We start from the raw sequence: 24682 nt of genomic DNA on the forward strand, positions 1-24682 counted from the left end.
TGAAACATGCCAACTGCACTGTGCTTTGGTGCACACTTTAAATTGCGGGTTCCTTTGTAATAGGCTGGATAACTCAGTTCAAGGTTTGGATGAAGACAAGTGTACACAGTCTCCAACAAGACTACACCTAGTAAAGTGCTGTGATGATCAATCCAACCTTTGTATTGGTTATACCAACAAATATATTTTGTGATTATGTTTTGATGTGCCACTTTTTATGTTCAGTTGTCTTACAGACACTACTGTGTATCTCTTCTGCCAAATCTGCCCTTTCTTAACATGAAAAGAGAAGGTGGACTAATTTGTTGTGGGCTGTCTCTATTCCAGTTTTCACACTGTTCAGTGTTGCTTCTTTCATGTATGTTGCCAAAGTGAGTTTGGGCCAGTAAGCTGCCATTAATTTAGCCGACTTTAAGCGTATTTACTGCATACTGACAGTATGTCTACCTGTCTACAATGGTGTGTGGAGTATAGTTATGGTACCATATTATCCGGCATTTCTACTCTCTCTGCAAAGCTACAGCACTCAACGGGTTTTTCAGACTTTTTTATGTAAACATGTTTACAGTGAGGGCATGCCGACACTGAATGGATGCGTCTGTTCTGAGAGTTATTATCGTGGGCAAATATCGCTATACAAAGTCCTAACGGCAATTTTCTATTAGTGGAACAAGAAGAGTTAATGTTCTTCTACTGAAGTACACAAAGAGCAGCAATACATTTTGGAATACTGATTAAAGCTACTTACAATATTGCTACTTTTTGCCAAACGGCCACTACAGTTTGACAAAGATGAGAACAGTGCTAATGCCGAAGTGGTGATTCCTCAAACATCTCGACTCTGAAACATAACGAATGTCTCATATATTTTTGCAAGAGATTACAATTTCAAATACGATCCTTGTTCTGACGCTCTTTCATTTGTTTCTACCCAAGTAATAGGTTCACCATCAACCCTTTTACGTAAGACGTATCTCTTCACAGTTAAGCCATTAGCAGCGCGATGTATATCACAAAAGTCATTGCATGCTCTGGAAATAGTAATTTTTTTTCTGTCGTAGTATAATCCCATGCCAATTATGAATCGAGTGAATGTCAGTGGTATGTTTCTTACATAATCGATTACTTAACAAAATTGTTGGATCACAAGGTCGACGAACAGTGCGGGATTCCCCTAACTGCTATCTTCTTGTATTTCTAACACGCGGGAGCTCGTACTGAGTGCAAGAATCGCGACGCATTGGTCGTGCGCTCGGCTGATGGCTCTCATCTGTGAATGAAACTGGTCGGCGTCGGCGTGGCGCTGGTCCTATTGATTTCGGACACAGCTGCCCGCCGAGTGCAGTATCGGCTTGCCAGTTCGTTGTCGCCGCTGTGTGTTAGGTAACGGGGACAGAGCATGTATTTCGGCGATCACTTACAACTGCCTGTCGCGAGAAAGGACTGCTCTTGTGCGCTTACTCTGTTCGTCCGTCATTTCACGTGTGGCGCATCCTCCCGTCGCATTCGTGAACACGAAGCGCGAAAACAAAGTCGGGTTATGGACTCCCTGAACAGCGTGTCGCGCTGACGCATTGAGCGGCAGGCATGTCTGAGCTATTAATGGCTCAGTGAGGGTAATCAAAGAGGTAAAGCACAAGTTTTTATGAACCGCGCTTTGCATGTTGAAGGAACTGTAAGACGAAAAACTAGCTCCCAAATTGTTTGAGCATACAGCGCCTGCAAAACTGAAATCACAATTTCGATCCCGCTGTATCCGTAATAGTCTATTTAATGATTTGGCACATTATGACAGTGTTATATAATAGTAACATACTATAAAAAATTATATTTTTTCGCAGCGGATAATATTTAAGATAACTGTTTGTATGCAGAATCGTCAGCAGATTGTCGTGTTCAGACAGTGGCTGTCTGAAACCTTTATTGCAAATGGTATTTGCAGTGCCGTCAGTACACATTTCGGAAGATATGTCTTTGCCGTACAATCACAAACATTGTTGAAGTTTTATTTTTATTTGAGAACACATGGTAGGGCGTGTTTGAATAAATATCCCTTTTGTTTAATTAAACCGGTAATGGTTTTTGTGACAATTTGTGTTGAGCAAACGTACCGGTGACTAACATTATTGCCATACCACAAATGCGTATGGTTTATAAATCAGTTTTGTTATTCAGTGAACTTGCACACACATTTTTCTTGTGAGTCGACAATTTTAAAGGTTTTCTGTGAAACCAACCTTTTCCCAAAACTTCCAATGAAATGGGCAACCAGTGAAGTGATACATTGTATAATAATGCTGACACATTATTGTCAATATGTAACACACGGCGAAAATTTGCGTGTACACGTTACAGAGAGGCAACAGTAATTTGCGCCATCCTAATGTCTTTACCTACTTTGCCTCTCACCCTTCGCAGCAAATGCCCATTCCTCCAAATCTGATGATGAAACTGTTGAATTAACAGTGATATGAAGTTTTCATCTGATTTGTTTTATTTTTTACTGACGTTTGTATATTAATTATGTTACACATTAAAGCATTGTCTTGTTTTGTTACATGCCTGTATTTCCTTTGCCGTGTGCCATTTTGCTGTAGAAAGGAATACAAATAGATCACAAAGTTGATTGTAGTGTGAAGTTAAACCAAACATCATTCTATTCAGTATTGTTGTTTACTTCTTACACTATTGTATTTTGCCATTTTAGTAGTTACTTGTCTGGAATTCGTTATTCTAAAGGAAGATTGTCCTTTTTTAGGTACTTCAAATAGTTCTGTTAACTAACATCAACTATGTTACTACCTTAAATGATTTGCCTTAACTTTTTTATACATTGCTTGTGTTAATGATGTTAATAAAGGGAGCTATTCTTTTATTAGTATAAACATTGAAAAAATCATTTATTTACAGACAAATAAATAATTCTTAAGTGTAATTACAAACAAAGTCACTAATTACATAAAGAACTGCAGTCTTTGTTCTGCTTATGACAATTCATTACTTGTCATGTGTTCTTAAAAATGTTGGCTGAGCTCATTCTTTGTTGATTTCAGTGCATTCCAAACTCTTAGCTCAACTTTGTTTGCGACAGACTTTTTGTTTTAAGCTCACAAGAGAAAAGGTGTGAACGATCATAGTTACTAGTAATGCTTAGGTTGAAATTTTATGACATAGTTTTGCTTTTTATGTCTTGTTTTTGTTAATGTTTACTGGAAATTCTATAAAGATAATGCAAGCCTTTGTCAAAATTTTAGCACTATTACTGATTGTCATCAAATTGTGGGTGCTCTACAATCATTCTTTCAGCCATTTCCAATTGACCTATTCTGGGTGAACTTATTTTCTCATATTGATTGTGATATTGCTAACATAAGATTTTGATTCAGGTGGAGCAACAGTGAAAACCTGGGCATGTTTTCGGGACTTAGATTTGCTGTGATTTCTCTGAAACATTGAAACGAACTCCTTCTCCAAATACTTTAATGTTAAACCAAACTTCCTCCATACCGTTTCTGTATTTTTCTGTTTAATTTTAAAATATGATGCAAATTAAGTCTTTGTTTTTGGGAAAGAAGAGTTGTACAAAAAAATTGTAGTTCGGCAAAGGAAATAGACATAACTGCTATAGAAAATCTAGCCTACCTGATTCTTTTTTTAAAAGTATTTTTTAATGGAAACGATCAGTGAAATGAAAATACTTGTAAATGTTGATCCTGTAGATCAGATGTTCTTACCAAGTTGCATCAGACAGAAAGGTGTAAAACTGATGGCTTTTGGAGCTTTTTATTGTATGGATAATAACTCTCGGTACATACAACTACAGATTGTTGTTGTTTAATTGTTGTGGTCTTCAGTCGAAACACTGGTTTGATGCAGCTCTCTACACTAGTGCATCCTATGCAGGTATTTTCATCTCTGAATAACTAGTGTAATGTACATCCATTCGAATCTGCTTTCTGTATTCATGCCTAGGTCTTCCACATGCTCATTCCTGTTATCACAGCCAGTCTTGTCATGGCCACTAAAGTGTGCGTTTGGGGTGCCTGCAAGATTGTGTGTCTGAATGTGTGTGCCATTGCTGAAAGACAAACTATTGCTCAAAAGATAGTGTGAATGCTGTTTTCTGTTTTGTTTCTGTGCTCCATGCATTGATACACTATAGGAGAGTGGTTGCCTTTCTCTTATTTTACGTGATGCTCCATCCCTGATTTTCCCTTATTGTTAAATTGGTAGTTCAGTAGTATTGACACCTATGAGCATCTGAGTGCTTTGGAAATTGAATTATTACATTCTTTTTGAAGCCTGAGGTGTACTTTGCCCCTCTGATTTTCGCTAGCTCTCCCATGGATCTCAATAATTCTGAGGGAATATCATCAACTCTGGGAGCCTTATTTCCACTAAGCTCTTCCTGTGGTCTGTCTAGTTCTTCTCACTGTATCCTATCCCACATCTTGTTTAACTATACTTCTCTTTCTATGATATTTCCTTCAAGATTATTTCCCTCATATAGCTTGTCTATGTATTTCTTCCACCCTTCAGCTTTCTCTTCTTTGCTCAGTACTGGCTTGCCATCTGATGTCTTGATATGCATGCAGCTGCTTCTCTTTTCCTGAAAGGTCTCTTAAATTTTCCTGTAGGCGACATCTATCTTTCCCTGGCCATGCATGCTTCTGCAGCTTGCGTTTGTCCTCTAGCCAATCCTGCTAAGCCATCTTCATTTTTTGTCAGTCTCATTTTTTAGATATTTGTATTCCCTTTTTACTACTTCATTTTCTGCATTCATTTACTTTTTCCTTTCAAGAGTTAAATTCAATATGCCTTGGCTTATTCAGGGAATTCTACTAAATCTAAATGTAATCGTCTACTGCCTTAACTGTTTCATCTCTCAAGCTACCATTCGTCTTCTGTTGTATTCCTTTACCCTTTTTCAGTCAGTTTTGTCCGGTGCTCCATTTGCAATTTTTACAACCCCCATCTCTCAGTTTATTGAGGCCCCATTGCCTTGATTTTGTAGCTTTTTGTAATTGCTTCAGTTTTAGTCTACAATTTGTAACTGGTAGGTTATGGGCAGAGTCTGCATCTGTCTCTGGAAAATTCTTAAAGTATAAATAAATTTTTGTCTTATTATACGGTCAATCTGAAACCTTCCAGTGCAACTCCTATGATGGATACAAATATGAGTGACCACTAAGTTGTTGTAGAAAAGCTGAATACTGTAACATCCAAAACCACTGAAAATAAACACAGATAAAATCTGGCTTGACACCTTCCTAAGAGTCAATCTCTAGTCCTTCCAAACTAATGATGTAAGCTTAGTTCAGATGTGGATTAAATTCAAAGAAATAGTATTGAGGGCAGTTGTGAGTTTCATACTAAACAGAATATTAAAAGATGGAACAGATACAAAAGTACGTCAGATTTAAAAGAACACCAAATCTTCAGGATTGGTGATATTTTACAAAAGCTTGAAAATTAGTGCAGACTTCAATGTGAGATGCTTTTAATATTTTCCACATTGAAATTCACTCTCAAAATCTGGCAGAAAATCCGAAGAGATTCTGGTCATATGGAAAGTACATCAGCGACATGACACTGCACCATAGCAGTGGTAATTTTACCAATGACAGTGCCACTAAAGTGGAGTTACTAAACATGGTATCCTGAAATTTCTTCACCAAGGAAGATGAAACAAATATTCCAGAATTTGAATCAAGAATAGCTGCCAAAATGAAGAACTTAGACATAAATACCCTTGGTATAGCAAAGCAACTTAAATCGCTTAATAAAGGCAAGTCTTCTGGTCCAGACTGCGTACAAACTAGGTCCCTTTCGAAATATGTTGATATAATAGCTCCACTCATAGCAATCATATACAACAGCTCACTCAAAGAAATATCTGTACCTCAAGAACTGAAAGATGCACAGGTCACACCAATACACAACAAAGAAAGTAGAGGTAATCTGCTGAATTACAGATCCATATCACTGATTCAATGTGCAGTATGATTTTGGACCATAAACTGTGTTCAAACACTATGAATTACTCAAGGAAAATGATGTATTGACACATAACACTGATTCAGAAAATATCATTCTTTTGAAACCATCTAGCTATTTATCATGAAGTAATGACTGATATCCTCAGGGGACCGCATATTGTCTCTGTATTTCTAGCTTTCCAGAAGGCTTTTGACACCATTCTTCAAAGGCAGCTTGTAATGTGATTGCGTACTTATCGAGTATCGTCTGAGTTGTTCGACTGGTTCACGATTGCCTTTCAAAAATATACCTCTAATAATTGATGGAAAGTCATTGAGTAAAACAGAAATGATATGTGGCACTTCCCAAGTAAGTGTTATAGTCCCTTGCTGTTCCTTATCTATATGAACAACTTAGAAGACAATCTGAAAAGCCCCCTTAGATTGTTTCTAGACTATGGTGTAAACTCTTCAGAAGTTGAAAACCAATTGCAAAATGACTCGTTCACAGTATCTGTATGATACAAAAAGTGGCAATTGCCTTTCAATAAGGCAAAATGTGAGGTCATTCACTTGAGTTCAAAAAGAAATCAGTTAAATTTCAGCTTCACAATAAATCATACAAATCTAAGAGCTGCGAATTCAACTAAATACCTAGTGATTATAATTACAAACAACTTAAATTGGAGTGATCACATAGAAAATATTACATGGAAGGTGAACCAATGACTGTGTTTTGTTGGTTGGAAACTTAGAAGATATAACAGATCTACAAAAAACGACTGACTGCATTATGCTTATCTATCCTCATCTGAAGTATTGCTGTGTGGTATGGGATCCATACCAGATAGAATTGATAGAGGACACAGAAAAAATTCAAAGGAGGGTAGCTCATTTTGTATAATATCATGAAGTAAGGGAGAGCGTATCACAGATATGATACGTGAATTGGTGTGCCAATCGTTAAACAAAGGCATTTTTTGTTGCAGTAGGAGCTTTCCACAAAATTTCAATCATGACTTTCTCCTGTGAAAGCAAAAATATTTTGTAGAAGCCCACCTAAATAGGAAAAACTTGTAGCCATAATAAAATAAAAGAAAGCAGAGCTCAAACAGAAAGTTTTAATTGTTTGTTTCTCCTGTGCATTGTTTGAGAGTTGAATGGTAGAGAAATGATCTGAAGGTGGTTCAATGATCACCTTGCCAATCAGTTAAGTGTGAGTTGCAGAGTAGTCATGTCTGTTTAGGTCTTTTCTATGTGTGCAATTTTCTTAAATCGAGTTTTAGCAATGCTCTGTGCAAAATTATACCAGGTGGCTTCCTCATTCATTCTTTTTCCCTAATGCATGTTTTCTTACTATTTTTCTTTTAATTCCTATTCATACTGTCAAATTCCAGTCCCCCGTAGCAATTAATTTTTGCATCCCTTAATCTGAATAATTTCTTTTATCTTGTCATACGGTCTTTCAATCCCTGTATCATATGTACTGGCAAGTTGGCATTGAAACTTGCACTATGGCGTTGGGTGTTATCTTCGTGTCTGACTTGGATACAATAATCCATTCACTATGCTGTTAATATTAACTCACCTGCATTCCCATTCCCTTGTTCTTTATTAGGCCTACTCCTGCATTACCCCTATGTGATTTTACGCTTATAGCTTGTACTTATATGACAAGATTTTCTATTCTTCTTGCCACCACACTTCACTAATTCATACTATATCTGACTTTAACCTGTCTGTTTCCATTTTTAAATTCTCTAACCTCCGTACCCAATTAATGGACCTACCTACCTAATTAATGGATCTAGCATTCCATGCTCCAACTTGTAGAATACTAGATTTTTTTTTCTTATGACATTCTCCTGAGTAGTTCCATCTGGAGATCTAAATGGGTGACTGTTTTACCTCCAGAATATTTCACCTAAGAGGCCACCATCATCATTAAGCTAAACAATAGAGATGCACGTCCTCAGGAAATATAACAGCTCTAGTTTCCCTTTGCTTTCAGAAATTCACACTACCAACACAATAAGGCCATGTAGGCTAATGTTACAAGACCAGATTGGTCAATCATCCAGACAGTTACCCCTGGGAATACTGAACAGGTTGTTTCTCCTCTTCAGTGAGTACTGGTTAGTCTGGCCTCTCCACAGTAGATACACCTACTTTATGGCTCTCTGAAACATTTTAGCTTGCAGTCCACCCCACCTCGGCAGGGTCCGTGGTTCGTGAGGGAACCTCTGATTGACAACTGTAAATGGAAATATATTGAAATAATTATTTGTCTGTTACTCTATTAACGGCATATGTTTATACTTACTGCTACTCACATCTGTGCATGCATCTCAGTAGTTTTGCTGTGATGAGTGATGGTAAGTAAGCTATCGTACATGCAATAACATCAGCTGCCCTCATGTGTCTGCATGTTCAGATAAGCAAAGCTTGTGACATGTGTTCTCCCCAAGTGCCACAACTCACAACACAGTGACATGCACAGCATCGCTGCTGAGTGAGTGATGCGTGCAGAGGGGCATAGGGAGAAGCATGAATCTATGCATTGTTCTACTGAAGTAGGTATACATTATATATCATTTACATTATGCAACAACTGTAATAATTTTTTGACATCTTTTATATTCACTGACATAAAGAACCATTTTCCACTCTTTAGTTGACACTCTTAGGGGTCCTTTTTAGTCTTAAAGAAGCCTATTTTCTTCCTCAAGTCCGTACTTAATTTCATCAAAATTGGTTCAGTGGTTTTGTCATGAAAACATAACAGACATAGTTACTTTCATATTTAATGTTATTAGTATGGAGGTACGAATTAAAACGTTGAGAATTGTATAAGCACTATATTCGTTGTGTTGACAACCAATAAAAACACTTTCACAAGTATGATAAAGTTGAAAAGTCAAAGAGTAAATAGTTTTTCCATAGAGGAAAGATTTTTCACTAATTTTACATAATATTGTTCAAATCAATAGATATTTTTTACTACACACTTTCCGAGGTAGCATATATTCTTCTTTAATATTCAATCTATCTCTGTACCAAATTTCACTGAAATCACTTCAAAGGTTTGGTCATGAAAATGTTACAGGCAGCGTACTTTTTCATCATATGTGAAGGTAATCCCAAAAGTAAGGTCTCTTATTTTTTATAAGTATATAGACCTGTTTATTTCTACAATGGTTTACATCAGTTTTCAGCTTGAATATTTAGCTATTTTTTGACATAATCACCATTTCTGTCAATGCATTTTTGTAGACGCTGTGGCAGTTTTTGTATGCCCATGTCATACCAGCTCGCCGCCATGCTGTTCAGACAGTTATGAACCTCTTCTTTCAGCTCGTCGCCAGAGCTGAATCCCTTTCCGGCCAAATGTTCTTTTAACTTGGGGAACAGGTGATAGTCACTGGGTGCCAAGTCAAGACTACAGGGTGGCTGGCTGATTATGTTTCACTGAAACTGTTGCAGGAGAGCAACGGTTTGCTGAGCGATGTGTGGGCGAGCATTGTCATGGAAAATGTATATGCCCTTGCTTAACATTCCTCTTCTCCGGTTCTGAATTGCCCGTTTGAGTTTTTTCAGAGTCTCACAGTATCTGTTAGCGTTAATTGTGATCCCAGTGAGCATAAAGTCAACCAACAATACCCTTTTCCGATCCCAAAAAATGGTTGTCATGATTTTACCGGCAGACTGTGTTTGTTTGAATTTCCGCAGCTTTGGCAAAGAAGGATGCCGCACTGGCGTGATTGTTACTTGGTCTCAGGTGTAAAGTGATATGACCAGGCTTCGTCACCCATGACAATTGAGTCCAGAAAGTTGTCCTGTTCGCCTGCAAGGCGGCAAAGAAATGCACGGGAAGCATCAACTCATTGCTGCATGTGGTCCTCAGTCAGCATTCGTGGCTCCCATCTTGCGCACAGCTTCCGGTAGTTCAATGTTTCCATTAAAATTCTGTGAGCGGTGCTTCGGGAAACCTCAGGAACCAGCATGCAGAGATCATCCAGGGTGATCCGCTGATCTTCATGCACGCTTTGCTCAACCTTCGACACTGTCTCCTCAGAAATTGACGGTCTCCCGCTCTTTTGTTTCTCGTGAATTTCGTTCTAACCAGCTGCAAACTCTCTACACCAGTTATGAACATTTCTGACATCCACACACAACTCACCATACACTTCTTTCAATTGGCGATGGATTTCAATCGGTGCAGTGCCCTTTGCATTTAAAAACTGAATAACTATGCGCAATTCGCACTTGGCGGTAACATCCAAGGGGAGCTCCATTCTCAATGGCTGCCAAGCCAAGACTGAGTGCCTCAGTGCGGCATGTGCATGTTTACACACTGCATCTGAAGCACTCTTCATAACAGTCTGACTAACTGCCACACAAACAGAGTTCTGTACTTATAAAAAAATAGGAGACCTTACTTTTGTGCTTACCCTCATAATATGAGTATGTAAATGTTCATATTTTTCATTTTTATGTGTTGTAATGCTTTAATCTTACAGGTTATTTATTATGTGCAAGTTACAGGTTGCTGAGATGGCCTTATGTTGGGATACAGGAATATCATCACCTCAGATATTTAGAGGCACACATTCAAATATATCAAATTACAATGTTCTGTCTTGCTAATACCATTTCTTCTCTCTCTTTATTTTTGGTAATGTGTGACTTATAATATGTTACGACTGTGAAAGTGTGTGTGTGTGTGTGTGTGTGTGTGTGTGTGTTTTACACATTGCAGACAGTATGTGCATATACCACTTAATGTACCCGTAAAATTATGTCATTGTACAACACAGTTCACAAAATATGACGCCATAAACATCGAAATGTGTGAAGAACTTCTGCACTTTTTTATTACTTCTTAGCTATTAACTCTTTTCACAACAATTTCACCGATAGTATTCACATACGTCACTCAGTGTGCCTACAGAAATATTAATTGTACAATACACAGTTTAGGAGATATGACATCAAAACTAGCATGTTGCATGAAAATGAAACTGCAGCATGAAATTTCCTAGTGATATAGGTGAAATATGTTGAATACATGTGAAATATATTTGACATGTGCATATATGGACAAAGGCATGGATAGAAGGCTCATCCTAAACCCCTGGAATAATTTCAGTTGAGTTTGGTACACATATTCATTACAGTATGGAAAGAAATACAGTGGAGTAAGAACTACCAACCTTCAATTGGGCTGGGGGTGATAATGTGGAGAGAGATGGTGAGGAAGTGGAGATGGACAGACAGAGACGTGGAAGGAGAAGGTGAACACGGATAGAGGAGGAGGAGATGGACAGAAGAAGGATGAGGGGAGATGGAAAGAGAAAGGGAAGGGGGGAGATGGGCAGAGACAGGAAAGAGAAGGAAAGGAGTGAGGAGGAGATGAGCAGGGAGAGGGGGGAGGGATCAACAGAGATTGGGGGGAGGATGTAGAGGAGGTGGGCAGAGAGAGAAGGTGGAGGAGGTGCACAGAGAGAAGGGGGAGAATGAAAGTAACTAATAGAAGTTTGGAATAAATACACACCTTGGCATTTTTATTATAAGCAACTGTTTAACCATGGGTAATATCGTAGGAAATAGCTGGCTTGGAGATACAATGACATAGCTGCTACATTATGTTTCTCAGTCTCAGAAGGAAGAGCATGTATACGTGTTAGTAATTGATGTGAAATTATAAACATTTATAAGATTTTGCAACAAGTTAAAACTCGGTGCTGCATTAGGACTTGAACTCAAATATCTGTGCTTGATGGGCTGTGTGCTACCATTTGCTGTGTTATCCACTCAGATGCTGCTGTTAACAACACACTGCCTGCAAAAGACAGATATTTGAATCCCAGTCTTTCATACAGTTTTGGCTTGTTGCCAGTGCTTAGTTCAGTGCCTACTCTGGTAGAAAGTAAAAGTCATTTCTGATTAAAACATTTCCTGAATGTTACTGTAGTATCACTAAAGATGCATTTTCTGACTAACAGACAAATCAGTTCGAATTCTTTAATTTAGTTGATGAATGATATCAGATTCAGTGAATAGCAAGAGTCTGCAGATCACAGTTTAAAAGCAGCTGTTGTAGAGTTATAGAATTATGTTGTTTTTATTTTTTTAATAGTATTCATGCCTGTTTTTGCTTTAGAATGTATTAATTTTGCAGAATTCATGTATCTTGCTCTGTGTAATGGTGGCTTCATATTTCTTCAGGTCTGTACATAGTAGAACGTGGTGATGGCTTCAAAGATGCCGGAAATGACTTATTCTTGTGAAATATGTGGAGTTGAAGGATTAAACGAAGAGGAGATGCGTTCACATATGGTGGTGTACCATTTAGAAGGTGCTGTTTCATGTCCTTTTTGTGATCTGGGTGAAGTGTCTGCAGAACAGTTGTTAATGCACGTAAATAGTGCTCATTTGGACTATTTAACCCCTGAACAAGAATTGCTTGCATTCATTGATGATGAAGATATTGATGGTAGGGATGACTCTTGTGTTCCTTCAAGACCTTTGCCTTGGGAACTTTATCCTGAACCAGGTACTGACAGTGCCAGTAGCTGCTGGGAAAATAACATTAACAACAACAATAATAACAATAATAATTACTGTGGTGCAGGAAGGAGTACAGACCCTGATCCAAGTCACAGCACTTGCACGGTGGCATCCAGCAGCTCAGTTGCTGGCTCTGGTTCTCCCTTGCGTTCACAGTTAGCTTTAGATCTACGAGCAAGTGCTTCACCTGGTCCAAACCCTGCTTGTAAAAAGTCCGTCCAACCACAACAGTGCCCCATGTGTTCTTACACCAGTTTGGATCCTCTGCAGCTTGAAGAACATATCAACAGGCAACATTTTGATCTGACGAGCCCATCATTCCCACCGGCAACACCACCTGGATTGGAGGAATCTGTGTACAGTTGTCCACTTTGTGTACGAACATTTCAAAACAGTCCAGATTTAGAACTGCATGTAAACATTGAACATAAAGACATTCTTAGCCCTGCAAAGGTATGTACTTAAACAAAGAAATTTGTCTTTTTGATGTCTTCATTGAATTTTGTGTTTATTGTTGTGTGCTTATAAGTTCTTTATACAGTCTGAAAATCAGTGGCTCCTTTTGTTGCTTTTTGAATGAGTTTGTTTTCTGTTTTAAATATATCAGAGATATCAAATGCTATTTTACAGCAAGCTTCAGGAAACCTTAGTATGATACCTAACTTAACATTCATAAATGTGCGTTTTAATAATTATATAACTGTCATTTTGAGATGATTATGCTCTTCAGCTTCAGTACAGAGATGCAGTCCTACATCTTTATATCATTGCATGAAATTAGGTTGTAAGTGATGAACAGCAATACTCAGCTGGTTCAGGTCATGCTTAGAACTGCTGCCAATAAAAGTTTGATTCATGATATAGTGTTTCTTTTGTAATATTTAGTTTTTCTGAGTCTTTAAATGAGCAGTATTTGAATGATTAGACTTCTCTAAAACTATACTATTGACTGTGTAAATGCTGTGTTACATTTTTAGATGGATTATCTTTATAGCCATAGACAGCCCTGGCCTATCAGGGACTAGGGTGCACTTCCTATGCATAGCTGGCTGATGTTGAAATTAGATTATTAACTAGGTAGTATTAAAGGGGGAGGGGGGGGGGGGAAACAAAGAAAGAAAGAAAGAAAGAGAGAGAGAGATATCATGAGCTCAGCCTTTGTTGCCCCTCTGCAGTGTATCCTTTGCACCCCACAGGTATGGCTGCCTCAGGTCATAACTCCACACTAACTCAGTAGCAGCTATTAGCCTGTAAAAGAGTATATGTTATATGGCAAAAAATCTCATTCTTGCTTTTCAAGTAAGAGAACAATATTATTTCTATTCCCAGGCACTGCAAAATATTGACAAACATTAAAAACTGATAATCAATGCCATTTTATGAAAAGTACAGCAGTGATTGTACCAGCAGCAACACCAGACAGATTTTTTTCCCATTTAGATGTTGGCTGTATGTTCCTCAACTAAAACGACAGAGCAGCGAATGGTTGCCTTAAAAGGACCAAGGCAGGAATCCAAGTTCTGGATGTCTGTATGTAGATTGTTCTTGATTTCCCAGTGGCACATGGACTATGACAAAAATAATGCCACATGTTAAGGTTTTATACAATTTTTACTCTCACTCATTTCAAGTAAGACCTCTTGCATAGCCCATTTAGCTCAGTAGCAGTAGGACATTGAACATATGTGAGGGGGGGACCCAAAAATTTTTCTTGTTTTGCATTTTTATTGAACTCTACGTTCATCATGCTTTAGCCCCTTAACAGAATTGTTCATGTACATTAATGCACTTGTCCAAATACTTCTATCTCTGCTGAAAACAATTCTGGAACTCTTGAGGCAGGATACTGTTCATAGCTGATAGCATGTTTTCTTTGATGTCATCCATATCACTGAATTGCTTTCCTTTGAGTGTTTACTTCCTCGGTGGCATGAAAAAGAAAAAAAAGGTTCAGCTGGAGCCAGATACGATGAGTAGGATGGATGAGGCACAAGCACCATGTTATTTTTGCCATGAACTGTCAGACCATTGGAGCTGGTTGGAGCATTGTCATTGCAGAGCAAACAGCTCCCGTTTCTCCACATTTCCGGCCGCTTTTGTCACACATCCAGATAAAATATTAGTTTACTGTTTTCCCTGGAGGAACCAACTCCTTGTGGATAATGAAGTGCTTTCTTGGGTTGTGGTGACATTTGTTGTGTCCATTTGCTGCTTTGATTGTGGATCGTACTTGTAGCACCAACTCTTTGTTCCTTTACATCGGCCATGTTATTTGTTGTCAAAGGGTTGAAATAGCTCTCAAACAAACCACGTAACTCTGACTAATGCCAGCTTACTGAGTGATGTGGCGAGACCCCAAACCAACACCACCTAGCGGTAGAACGTATAATTACAAAGTGTGCACGCACAACAGTTTGATTTAGAATATTTTTGGGCCCCCCCCCCTTCACCCCCCCCTCACCCAATTGTGTAATAAACAAAAAAAAAAATGTTATTTTTTGAAACTGATTTCTCTCTGTACAGATATAGGCTGTGTATTGTTTGGCAAGGTAATATGTGGTATTACTTAATAAGTAATTTAGAACCAGTTGTAAGTTATTGGATGAAGGCTCTGTTAACAGTACATTCATCTGATTAACTTTACCACTAAAATTGAAGTATGTTTTGAACTGTAAATGTATTTTTTCTCAATCTTGGACCACTATTTTTCAGCCACAGCAGCCTGTAAATAGTGTGGAGAACTGGAGTGATAGCTGTCCTGTATGCTGTATGACTAACTTCAAGAGCAATCAGGAGATGGTAGCCCATATTGAAGAACATTTTAATAATAAGGGTAGGTCCAAGAAATGTGCAGTTTTTTTAAATGTATACCTGAGTTTTAATCAGCACGCTACGTAAATAGCTGCTAATAGACTAATTTATGTGACATAAAATAGTCCTAACTACACAGTATCGCATGGCAATAGACACACATATCTCCTAACAGAATCTCAAACTTTTGATTGCATTCATTCTTTCTTGTACGGCTGGTGAAGGTAGAAAGGTAAATTGTAAAGTCTCTGGTTAGAGTGTTGTGTCAGGTGAATTCATACTCTGTAACAGAAGTTAAAACCAGTATCTCTACCAAGGCTATGAATTTTCTAAGATAAGCCTGCTTTATGTGAAAGTGTTTTCATTTCAGTTGTGTTGCTTTTTGTGCCAGACAGATTTTGCAGTAGTTTTGTAGAACCTTTTGAGACCTCTTTACATGTCACATAGTGTATACCTTGGCACAAACCATTATTCCAAAACTTACTCTAGTGCCATATATGTTCTTTTATTTGTTTAATTCACACATCATGTTCAATGAATCCCACCATGAAGGAGAGACTTTGGGAAGTGGAACGAGTCAAGTTATACATTATCAGATAGAAAGAGCCACTGCAGACAGTTTCTGAAAAGAATACAAATAACAATATGTGATCAGTGCTAATCTCCTCATTCTGATAACTATGGGAATTATTTGTAGATTACTTTATATATCTGTGTTAGGAGAAAAGCAGCTACTTTTGGGGGGGGGGGGGGGGGGGAGGGTTGAAAGGCCACTGATCGTCCTCTTCCACCATTCATGTGCTGCTTTTAGCCACTACTTTGTACTACTCACCAGAGACCATGTTGCTGTCTATATACTGAGAAAAGCCAAAAACCCGTTTAACACTCTAACTATGGGCAATTTGCAGATTTTTTTTTCTTTTCCCATACAAAATCATAGGGCAGTTTTACTCGATAATCGGAATAGTTGTAAGGATAAAATCGTAGGAATGTAACAAGAAAACAAAAACTTACTTTAGAATTGATTTTTAATTGCCATTTAATGTAAATAATGCAGGTTCCACAGTATAAAAGCAGAATAAACATGTTGATAAATATTCTGAGTATTGCATGTCTTAAAGCAAGGTTACACACACAAACACAAGCTTGGAATACGGATACGAAATTGCTGCCATGAAAAGGTATACATGTTAGTATGTGAGAGAGACTGGAGAACATGTAAGACGCAACTCCTGTAGTTTCAGACAGGAAAATAGCGATCTCCGATGTTGCAGAGCAACAGAAAAAGATTTGACATTAATGTAGCAGCCTATGGTGTTACAGAACAGTTGGAAAGTATTTTATGGAAAAATCGTGACTTGCGACGTGCAAACAAAGCAATAATTAGTAAGACGTGGAATTGTCTGGAAAGAGCTGATTGCACATGTCTGTGTTGCTCGTGGTGGAGAGTTATTATAAAAATTAGTGTTACTCAAAATTTGTATCCCCAAGTCCAGATATTCTTATTAATTAAAGGAATAGCTGCAGGGATGTTCTTTTACTTTATCTTTTAATTTCTGGGGATTTCAAATTATCTGTCTGATGTCTGCTGGCAACCTTTCCAAACTTTGGCACCTGAATGTAAAACTCTATTGTGGGCCCTAGGTGGGCATGGATCACTTACACAGAAATTATTTTACTTGTAATATTGTGGCTGTGAATTTCACAGTTCACTCAAAATTCACTCTTATGAATCACAAAACCATTAGGCAGTAAGTGTATTAGAACATAAGTATAAGAATATCAAGTCCCCTGAAGAGGTTTCTGCAAGATGTCTGGTAATCGGTTTTACATTATATTTTTACTATACACTCCTGCAGAATAAATAATTTTTAAACATTAGCTGTGTTGCCTCAGAAAACTATGTAATTGCATATTATTGAGCAAAGGTGTGCCAAGAGTCCTGCCTACAGGTCAACATATTATGATAGATTTCCAAGTCCAAAGTGGGCAGAACAGATTTTATCTTAAGTTATCCATGTGCTGGTATCTCTTCAGATTATCAGCCATCTAGATATCTAGCAACTTCACACATGGAACCTCATTCAGTCTATGCCCATTGGTCTCTGCTCTTGGAATCTGTAACTCATATTTATTTGACTAGAATTGTATAATGCTAGTATTTGTAAGATAGAGGGGTATTATGTTTCCTGGGAACCAGTTACAGACTTCCAGTGTCCCTAGTATGTCCTTCATGTAGGTCAAGAACAGGTGCAGACTAACAAAGAGACCACCCGGCAACTACATTTTTAAATTTTTTTATATTTATGGTATGTGAAGTACAGAATTCAAATATCAATTTCCCAAAGCAGTTGCAGGAAACTCTCAAGAATGCTGGAGTTTCCAAGAAACTTGAATGTACTGAAGTTGAGACAATTTTCATGGCAAGCCATGTGGTTCCCTCAATAGCATTTTACCACCACCCACCGAATAATTGATGAAAAATCATACCTAAATGGATACAGAGGAAATGCATTGCCCACACCCGGAATACCTGGGATGTGATGGCCAAAAAGGCCATGGGAATTGCAGCGGTCCCTCCTGCTTTTTCGTTTGTTGATTGTTCTTCGTTTGTTGATTATTGTCCTCGGTGGTCGGCGTACTGCGTTGCTACACTGGCTGAAACATGGTGTTTGTGGATTATGACACTGAATACTTTAAATGACGCAGCCGACAGATGCACAGTTGCGTCTCACAGTACTTTAATTTCACTGTTAACAACCCCCCAATAATACAGTCATATGGCCAGTGCACTATTGTTTAACTTGTGATAAGCTTCATTAATAGTTTGCAGGTGAAACTCCACATACTGCTACAATAATTTCCTGTTGAACATCTACGAGCAGTAAAAACATAACCACAAAGTCCCCACTTCTTGAAGAATAATCAGGTACATATGGAGCAGTCACTGTCATTGGTTTCTACACATGGCGTAACTGTTTAACACTTATTTCATAGTTAAATTGAAGCACTGTTTTTGTTCTAACCTGCACAGGTTACTCATCTGAAACTTGGCCATGGACTGACTGTCTCGTGACCAAAATTCGGGCCCTTATATGTAATCACAATAATCGGTACTGAAACTACACATTGTTCGAAGTTAAATTTACAGAAATTGCAATTAAAACGTAACTCATTAAATTAACTGAATACATCGAAAAATTCCATCTTTATAACAGTTTCTTCTACTACAAGGGCTAAGCCAAATTATTTGTTTAAATTATGATATTAACAAATATAGTTATGGAAACAATACCTTAGACAAAACTGTTAATTACTTTGGAATTAATTAATAGCTGGTTTTGCTACCACGTTTTTGAATAGAGTTAAATAGATACTTTAAGTTTACTTGTGTTTCGTCTTCCAAATGTTTACAAGTATTGCAGAACTTTTATTTGTTTATATGTCAACAATAGAATTTAAGTTATGAAACAATTACTGATTACTCCCTATAATGGAAGATACTAACTAGGAATAGTCAAAATAAATTAGAAAATCAATTACATACAAAAAAAACAAGCACAAAATTAGGTCTGGTGTTATTTACTTTAAAACTGAGGGCCAATCTTTCTGTTTTATGAAAATACAGCTTATACTCATGTATGTTAATGTTAATTAAGTCAAAATTTTAAGGAGGCAGATGAGAAAATAAGAGGGTAATTAAAATTATCCCAGCTTGCTTCATCACATCATCCCCTCATTGGATTGACCAGATAGATATTGCTAATAGCTAAATGGGCAATTCAATGACCACAAGTGACACCAGAAATTGGGTTTAACAATGTACACACACAAAAATTATTACGTAAGTAATCGTATCGAAAACTACAGGAAATATGTTTTTCAAATTCTAACTTATGTGAATTGGCTATAAGAAAATCCCCATGAAAAATAATTATGTACAGATCATTGTACACACAAAAAATATACACAATTTATACATTTAACAAAATTTATGCATCTTCATCATAAGTGATGTCCTTTTTTTTTGTTCAGCGAAGATTACATTTAAGATACATATCATGTTGTACAAGTTCTCTAAACAGAATAAATCCTAATGGGTTGCAATGAGTTTAAGAAGCACTTTCACATTTTTGATGATATTTAACACAATTTCTCACCAAGCTGTCCATGTCTTCAACAGGTTCAAGTGGCAGTTAGGAAATGCACTGTGATCTGTTCCCTTGGAGGTGGTTCTCCTCAGCTACAGCACGTGAAAAAATTAGACAAAATATCCTCCTTTAGCACACTTATTTTTACTTCTAACTTAAGTCAAAGAAAAAATGTGTCACACAAAAAATGATCGTCCATACATCATAAATAAATGCATTACGTAGTTTTCATAACATTGCAATAATTAGCACTACATTTGACTATAGTATGAAAGGTGTGGAGTAGTAAACATTTAAAACCAAGTACACATTACACAACAATATATTACTCTAAGCTGTAACTGACTAAAACTGCTTAAACTTGAAAGATTTTAGTTTCTTACCATTTGCAAAATAGCACCTTAGTGTCTAAAATATGTACATTACGTCTAGTAAAAACTCAAGAAGTGCAGTAGCATAGATTTTGTTAATCAGTACGTTATGAAAAAAGAATAGTCACCATTACTTAACTTAATTACTATTCAAATCAAGATGAGGGGGATGGATGTTGTACCAAATCATTGCAGTATTTCTCCACTCAACTCTGAGCAGTGCTCTCATTCAACCAGAAAATTAAATCCTCACAAAATCACTAAATGTTACCAAATATTTGACCTGTCAGAAATATTCACATCAGTCTAGCACCACAGTTATCAGTTAATCAGCAAACTTCTTGTTCTTCATTACATTATTACCACCTCAAGCCCATCCTCAGAACACAAAAAGCAGTTTCCAGGTAACATATAAGTCCAGTGATGCAGCATTATATGACTTGTAAATATTGCTCTTTCTGTTAAACTCGCATTTCCAGCTGCAGTGTCATAAATTGCACAATGTACACAGTACCCAAGGTTGCCTAGTTCAAAAATAGATCATCATTGCAGTTACACCACGTTCATTTGTATACATTCATATATTTCATTACTTGATCATGTCTGTTAGCTCCATTATTTCACTTACATTTCATACCTTGTTAACTAGTGGATTGCATTCTCAAAAAATATCCCTACTGCAGAGACAGGCTCCCTAACCATTAAGACCCTAACATTATTCATTATTTTATTATTCCATTATTGGTTCAGTAACTAATAAATAAACACCTGCTCTGCTTATCTAATGCAAAGTTGACTCTACTGAAAAACACTCCACAGTAACAGAGCCATATGCTAAGGCAAACTTAACTTTCATTACCAGTCAGACAAAATTTCCACTTAGAAAAACTATTATTTGCTTGACATTCTAGCCTGAAGGGCAATATACATACAAGTCTTGCTAATACATTCATCACACATCACTCCAGGCAACTATGTTTAAAGTTGTAGTTCCTTAGTGTTAGAAAAGGCTGTACCATGACACAGATAAATATTTATCTCACATGTACTGACTGCACTGAACACAAATACTTCTATTATACAACAATTAATATGAAGATTTAGTGTTTAAGATGGTTTATACTGCACATTGTCTCTGCTGCTGCACCCATGAGCTGATGATTACTGCAGATATTAATTATCCTCCACACATGCTGACGCCTTTCATTTTAACGTAATGTATATATTACATTGAATAAAACTTTTCTGAAATATTTCTATACTGAAGTATGCTACTATACAAAAGTACAATGAAAGTAGAAGATAGAATGGTTCTGACTCACTTATAAACGACAGATAGGATAGGAGAAGAGTTTGGCTGTCTCAGGAAACATGAAAAATGAGATAGACAGCTGAGGCAAGCATTATTGCCGCATGATGAGTTCAACACAGAATGTTGAACTCCTACTTGTTAATTGTACAAGGAATTAGTTCCAAATGTTACCTCAATGCTGAGATTTTGAATCACCAACAAATTGTATTTCAACGGCTGTCTTGCCAATTCTACATCTAATAGTACCTCTCGTGTCACACTCGGTGATAGCGTACTAGTAGCACCAATAATTTTTATTCTAGAAACATGCATTACTACGATACCATCTGCGTTCGTAATTGGTTCAAAAAATTTTTGGGACATGCCATTCAAATCACTACCACTTTCCAATAAACACGTAACATGTATACCTAGTACACTTGCTGTTCTTACAGGTTGACACACTTCCTTTTTACTTACCATGTGTTCTTGTTCGTACAACAAATCCTCTTTAATCCTTTCTTTACTTAACACATTGCCTTCGTTATTAATTATAGATTCAAATACCCCATTCTCATCACTACTGGATTCGTCATCGCTGTCATCTGACTACAGTCAGACTCACACATACTTTCACCCATGCTATGCTCTAGATTTGGTATATCTTCCACTTTTTTCTCTATTTCTCTCAATTTTGAATCTACATTTTGACCTACTTTTACCGGTTTTTCCTTTACCACTACTGCACACTTGGTTTTTACCCCTGTCTCTAAATCATTTCTAATGTGATCGATTTGGTTCTCAAGTTTAACTCTACTTCCAGCACCTTGTTTCTTGAAAACCTCCACCTTCTTACTATGGCCATCACAAAGTTTCTCTCTCTCTCTTCTACACATTTACTACTCGATGTTAATTTTGTATTTAATTCTGAAATATTAGAGCTGACTACCTTAATCTCCTTTTTAATTTCTTTCTTCAGTTCATCCTTTAAGCTAACCATGTCAGTTCTAATGCTATCAGCTTTTTTTCCCACCCTGCTAATGTCTTTTTTTCACACTACTAATGTCTTCATCATACTACTAATGTCTTCTTTCATGCTACTGATATTACTCATAATTTGCCTTAACATTTCTCCCCAATTTTCGTCTGGCATGAACTTTTTCCCTTGCTGACTTTTGCTACTAGGTTCCTCTTCCTTAAACTTAACAACCTCATACTCTTCAGTACTGTTTTTGTCCATTTCGCTCTTTATAATAGGACCTTCATCCCCATCTGTCAAAGTTAAATTCATGTTTGATTTAGAATCATCACCGTCTACAGAACCAGTCACACTTACATCCTCCTGTTCATGTAACAACTTAACCTCTACAGCTTTGTCCTCTGTAACACTGTCTTGTTCGTTAAGGTCACTCATTATGTATCACTTAATACAAAATCGCTTTGCTATGAGATTACCTTATTCTCATTCATTCTGCTGCTGCTGCTACTGTTGTGGTTGTCCTCTTGGTTCATCGTCTGCTGCACATTGTAATTCTCTCGGCGAGTCATCTTGTTCACCTCCGGTCAGCTGTGTCCACCTGCATGCTGACTGGCTGCTCCTGTGCTCAGTGGTTGCTTCCTTAGAACCTGCTCGTTGACTGACTGTTGCACCTTCATTGTTATGAAACCCCAGCATTGATTTGCGATTGCACTGTTGCACAGTAAACTGCTCTTGATTTCAGTTTTCAAAGTTAACGTGTCCTTGTTTTACTGTGGTTAATGTACAATAATCCTCACCTACAATGGTACCACATGAAACAATTCCTCCTGGTTTTTAGTTCCTCGTTTGTTGATTGTTGTCCTCAGTGGTCGGCGTGCTGCGTTGCTACTTGACTTACTTACTTGACTTAATTCCTTTGGCCCCTATGGGGGCATAGGGCATCCAGGAGAGCTCGCCATCCGTCTCTGTCTTTGGCCATTTGCCTCAATTCTGCCCAGGTCTTGCCAACTCTTTGTACTTCCCCTTCCACTGTCCTCTTCCATGTGCCCCTTGGTCTTCCTCTCTTCCTTGTTCCCTGGGGATTCCATTCCAATGCTTTTTTGTCGATGGCTCCATCTGGTTTTCTCAAGGTGTGCCCCAACCAGCCCCACTTTCTCTTGTATCTGGTCTTCTATAGGTATCTGGTTTGTTGTTTTCCAGAGCTCCTCATTACATATTTTTTCTGGCCACCAGATATTCATGATGCGTCGAAGACATCTATTTGTGAAGCTTTGTAACTGGGATGTTATCTTTTTATCCATTTTCCAGCTTTCACTGGCGTACAGAAGGACAGCCTTCACATTTGTATTAAAAATACGGATTTTTGTTTTGTACGTGATATTTCTATTTTTCCATATTGGATACAATTGTATGAAGGCAGAATTTGCCTTTTTAATGCGGTTTTTCACGTCATCTCCAGCTCCACCATCTTCCGCCACTATACTACCCAGATACAGGAATGAGTTGACAGTCTCCACCCACTGCTCACCTGTTAACAATGGCACCTCCATGTTCCCTGAATTTACTCTCATTTCCTTTGTTTTGCCTATATTTATCTTGAGGCCAGCAGTCTCTGCTTCTTCTTTCAGCAAGTTTAATTTAGCTTGCATATCAGTCAGCCTGGGAGCTAATAAAACTATGTCGTCTGCAAAATCCAAATCCTCCAGACGTTCATGGATCCCCCATTGAATTCCTCATCTCCTGTCTGCTGTGACTCTTCTCATAACAGAGTCTAGAACACAAAATGCAACCCTGACGGACTCCAGTTGTTACTTTTATGCCCTCTGTCATATTTCCCTTGTGGAGTATGCAGCATTTGTAGCCATCATATAGATCTTTTATGATGTTTAAGATCTTCTGTGGTATGCCATACTTCCGCAACACCTGCCAGAGCACTTTATGTTTCACGGAATCGAAGGCCTTTTGAAAATCAATGAATGCCAGGTACATGGTTGCTTGGAATTCTTCGCTTTGCTCTAAAATGATCCTAAGAGTGTTAATAAGATCAACACAACTGCGTTGTGCCCTAAAACCGGCCTGTTCTTTACGCAGTCGCTTTTCAAGGGATTCTTTAATTCTGTTTAAAATAATTCTGGTGAGGACCTTACTGGGCACCGACAACAATGTAATACCACGCCAGTTGTTACAGTCTGACAAATTTCCCTTTTTTGGGAGCTTTACCACCAAACCATTTTTCCACTCCTTTGGAGATTTCTCTTCAAGCCAAATATGCTTCAGCAAAGGATGGAGCATTTTAACAGTATTTTCAATATCAGCTTTTAAGAGCTCCGGTGCTATGTTGTCTAGGCCTGGAGCCTTTGTATTTTTTAGTGTTTTCAAGGCAATCCTAATTTCGTCCATGGTGGGGCACTGCAAATTTATATCTTGATCTTCTTCTACTTCCTCTGGAACATCTCTTACTTGTTCCTCTTGGTTGTCTTCACAATTTAACAGTTCCTTAAAGTGCTCCTCCCATCTCTGTAGCTGTGCCT

At 37.7% G+C, this 24682-nt stretch overlaps 1 protein-coding gene across 1 annotated transcript in view; it reads left to right on the plus strand.

Annotated features, from left to right (window-relative positions):
- The first annotated feature begins 1257 nt into the window (after nucleotides 1-1257).
- LOC126458058 (zinc finger-containing ubiquitin peptidase 1-like) overlaps nucleotides 1258-24682 on the plus strand; it is a 248903-nt gene continuing 225478 nt past the window's right edge. The window contains exons 1-3 of the mRNA XM_050094856.1: nucleotides 1258-1628; nucleotides 12207-13001; nucleotides 15261-15381. Of these exons, the coding sequence (XP_049950813.1) occupies nucleotides 12231-13001; nucleotides 15261-15381 (892 nt within the window). The 5' untranslated portion in view covers nucleotides 1258-1628; nucleotides 12207-12230. The remainder of the gene's footprint in view (nucleotides 1629-12206; nucleotides 13002-15260; nucleotides 15382-24682) is intronic.

This window comes from Schistocerca serialis, chromosome 2 (genome assembly GCF_023864345.2).
Source record: "Schistocerca serialis cubense isolate TAMUIC-IGC-003099 chromosome 2, iqSchSeri2.2, whole genome shotgun sequence".
NCBI classification, from domain to species: Eukaryota; Metazoa; Arthropoda; class Insecta; order Orthoptera; family Acrididae; genus Schistocerca; species Schistocerca serialis.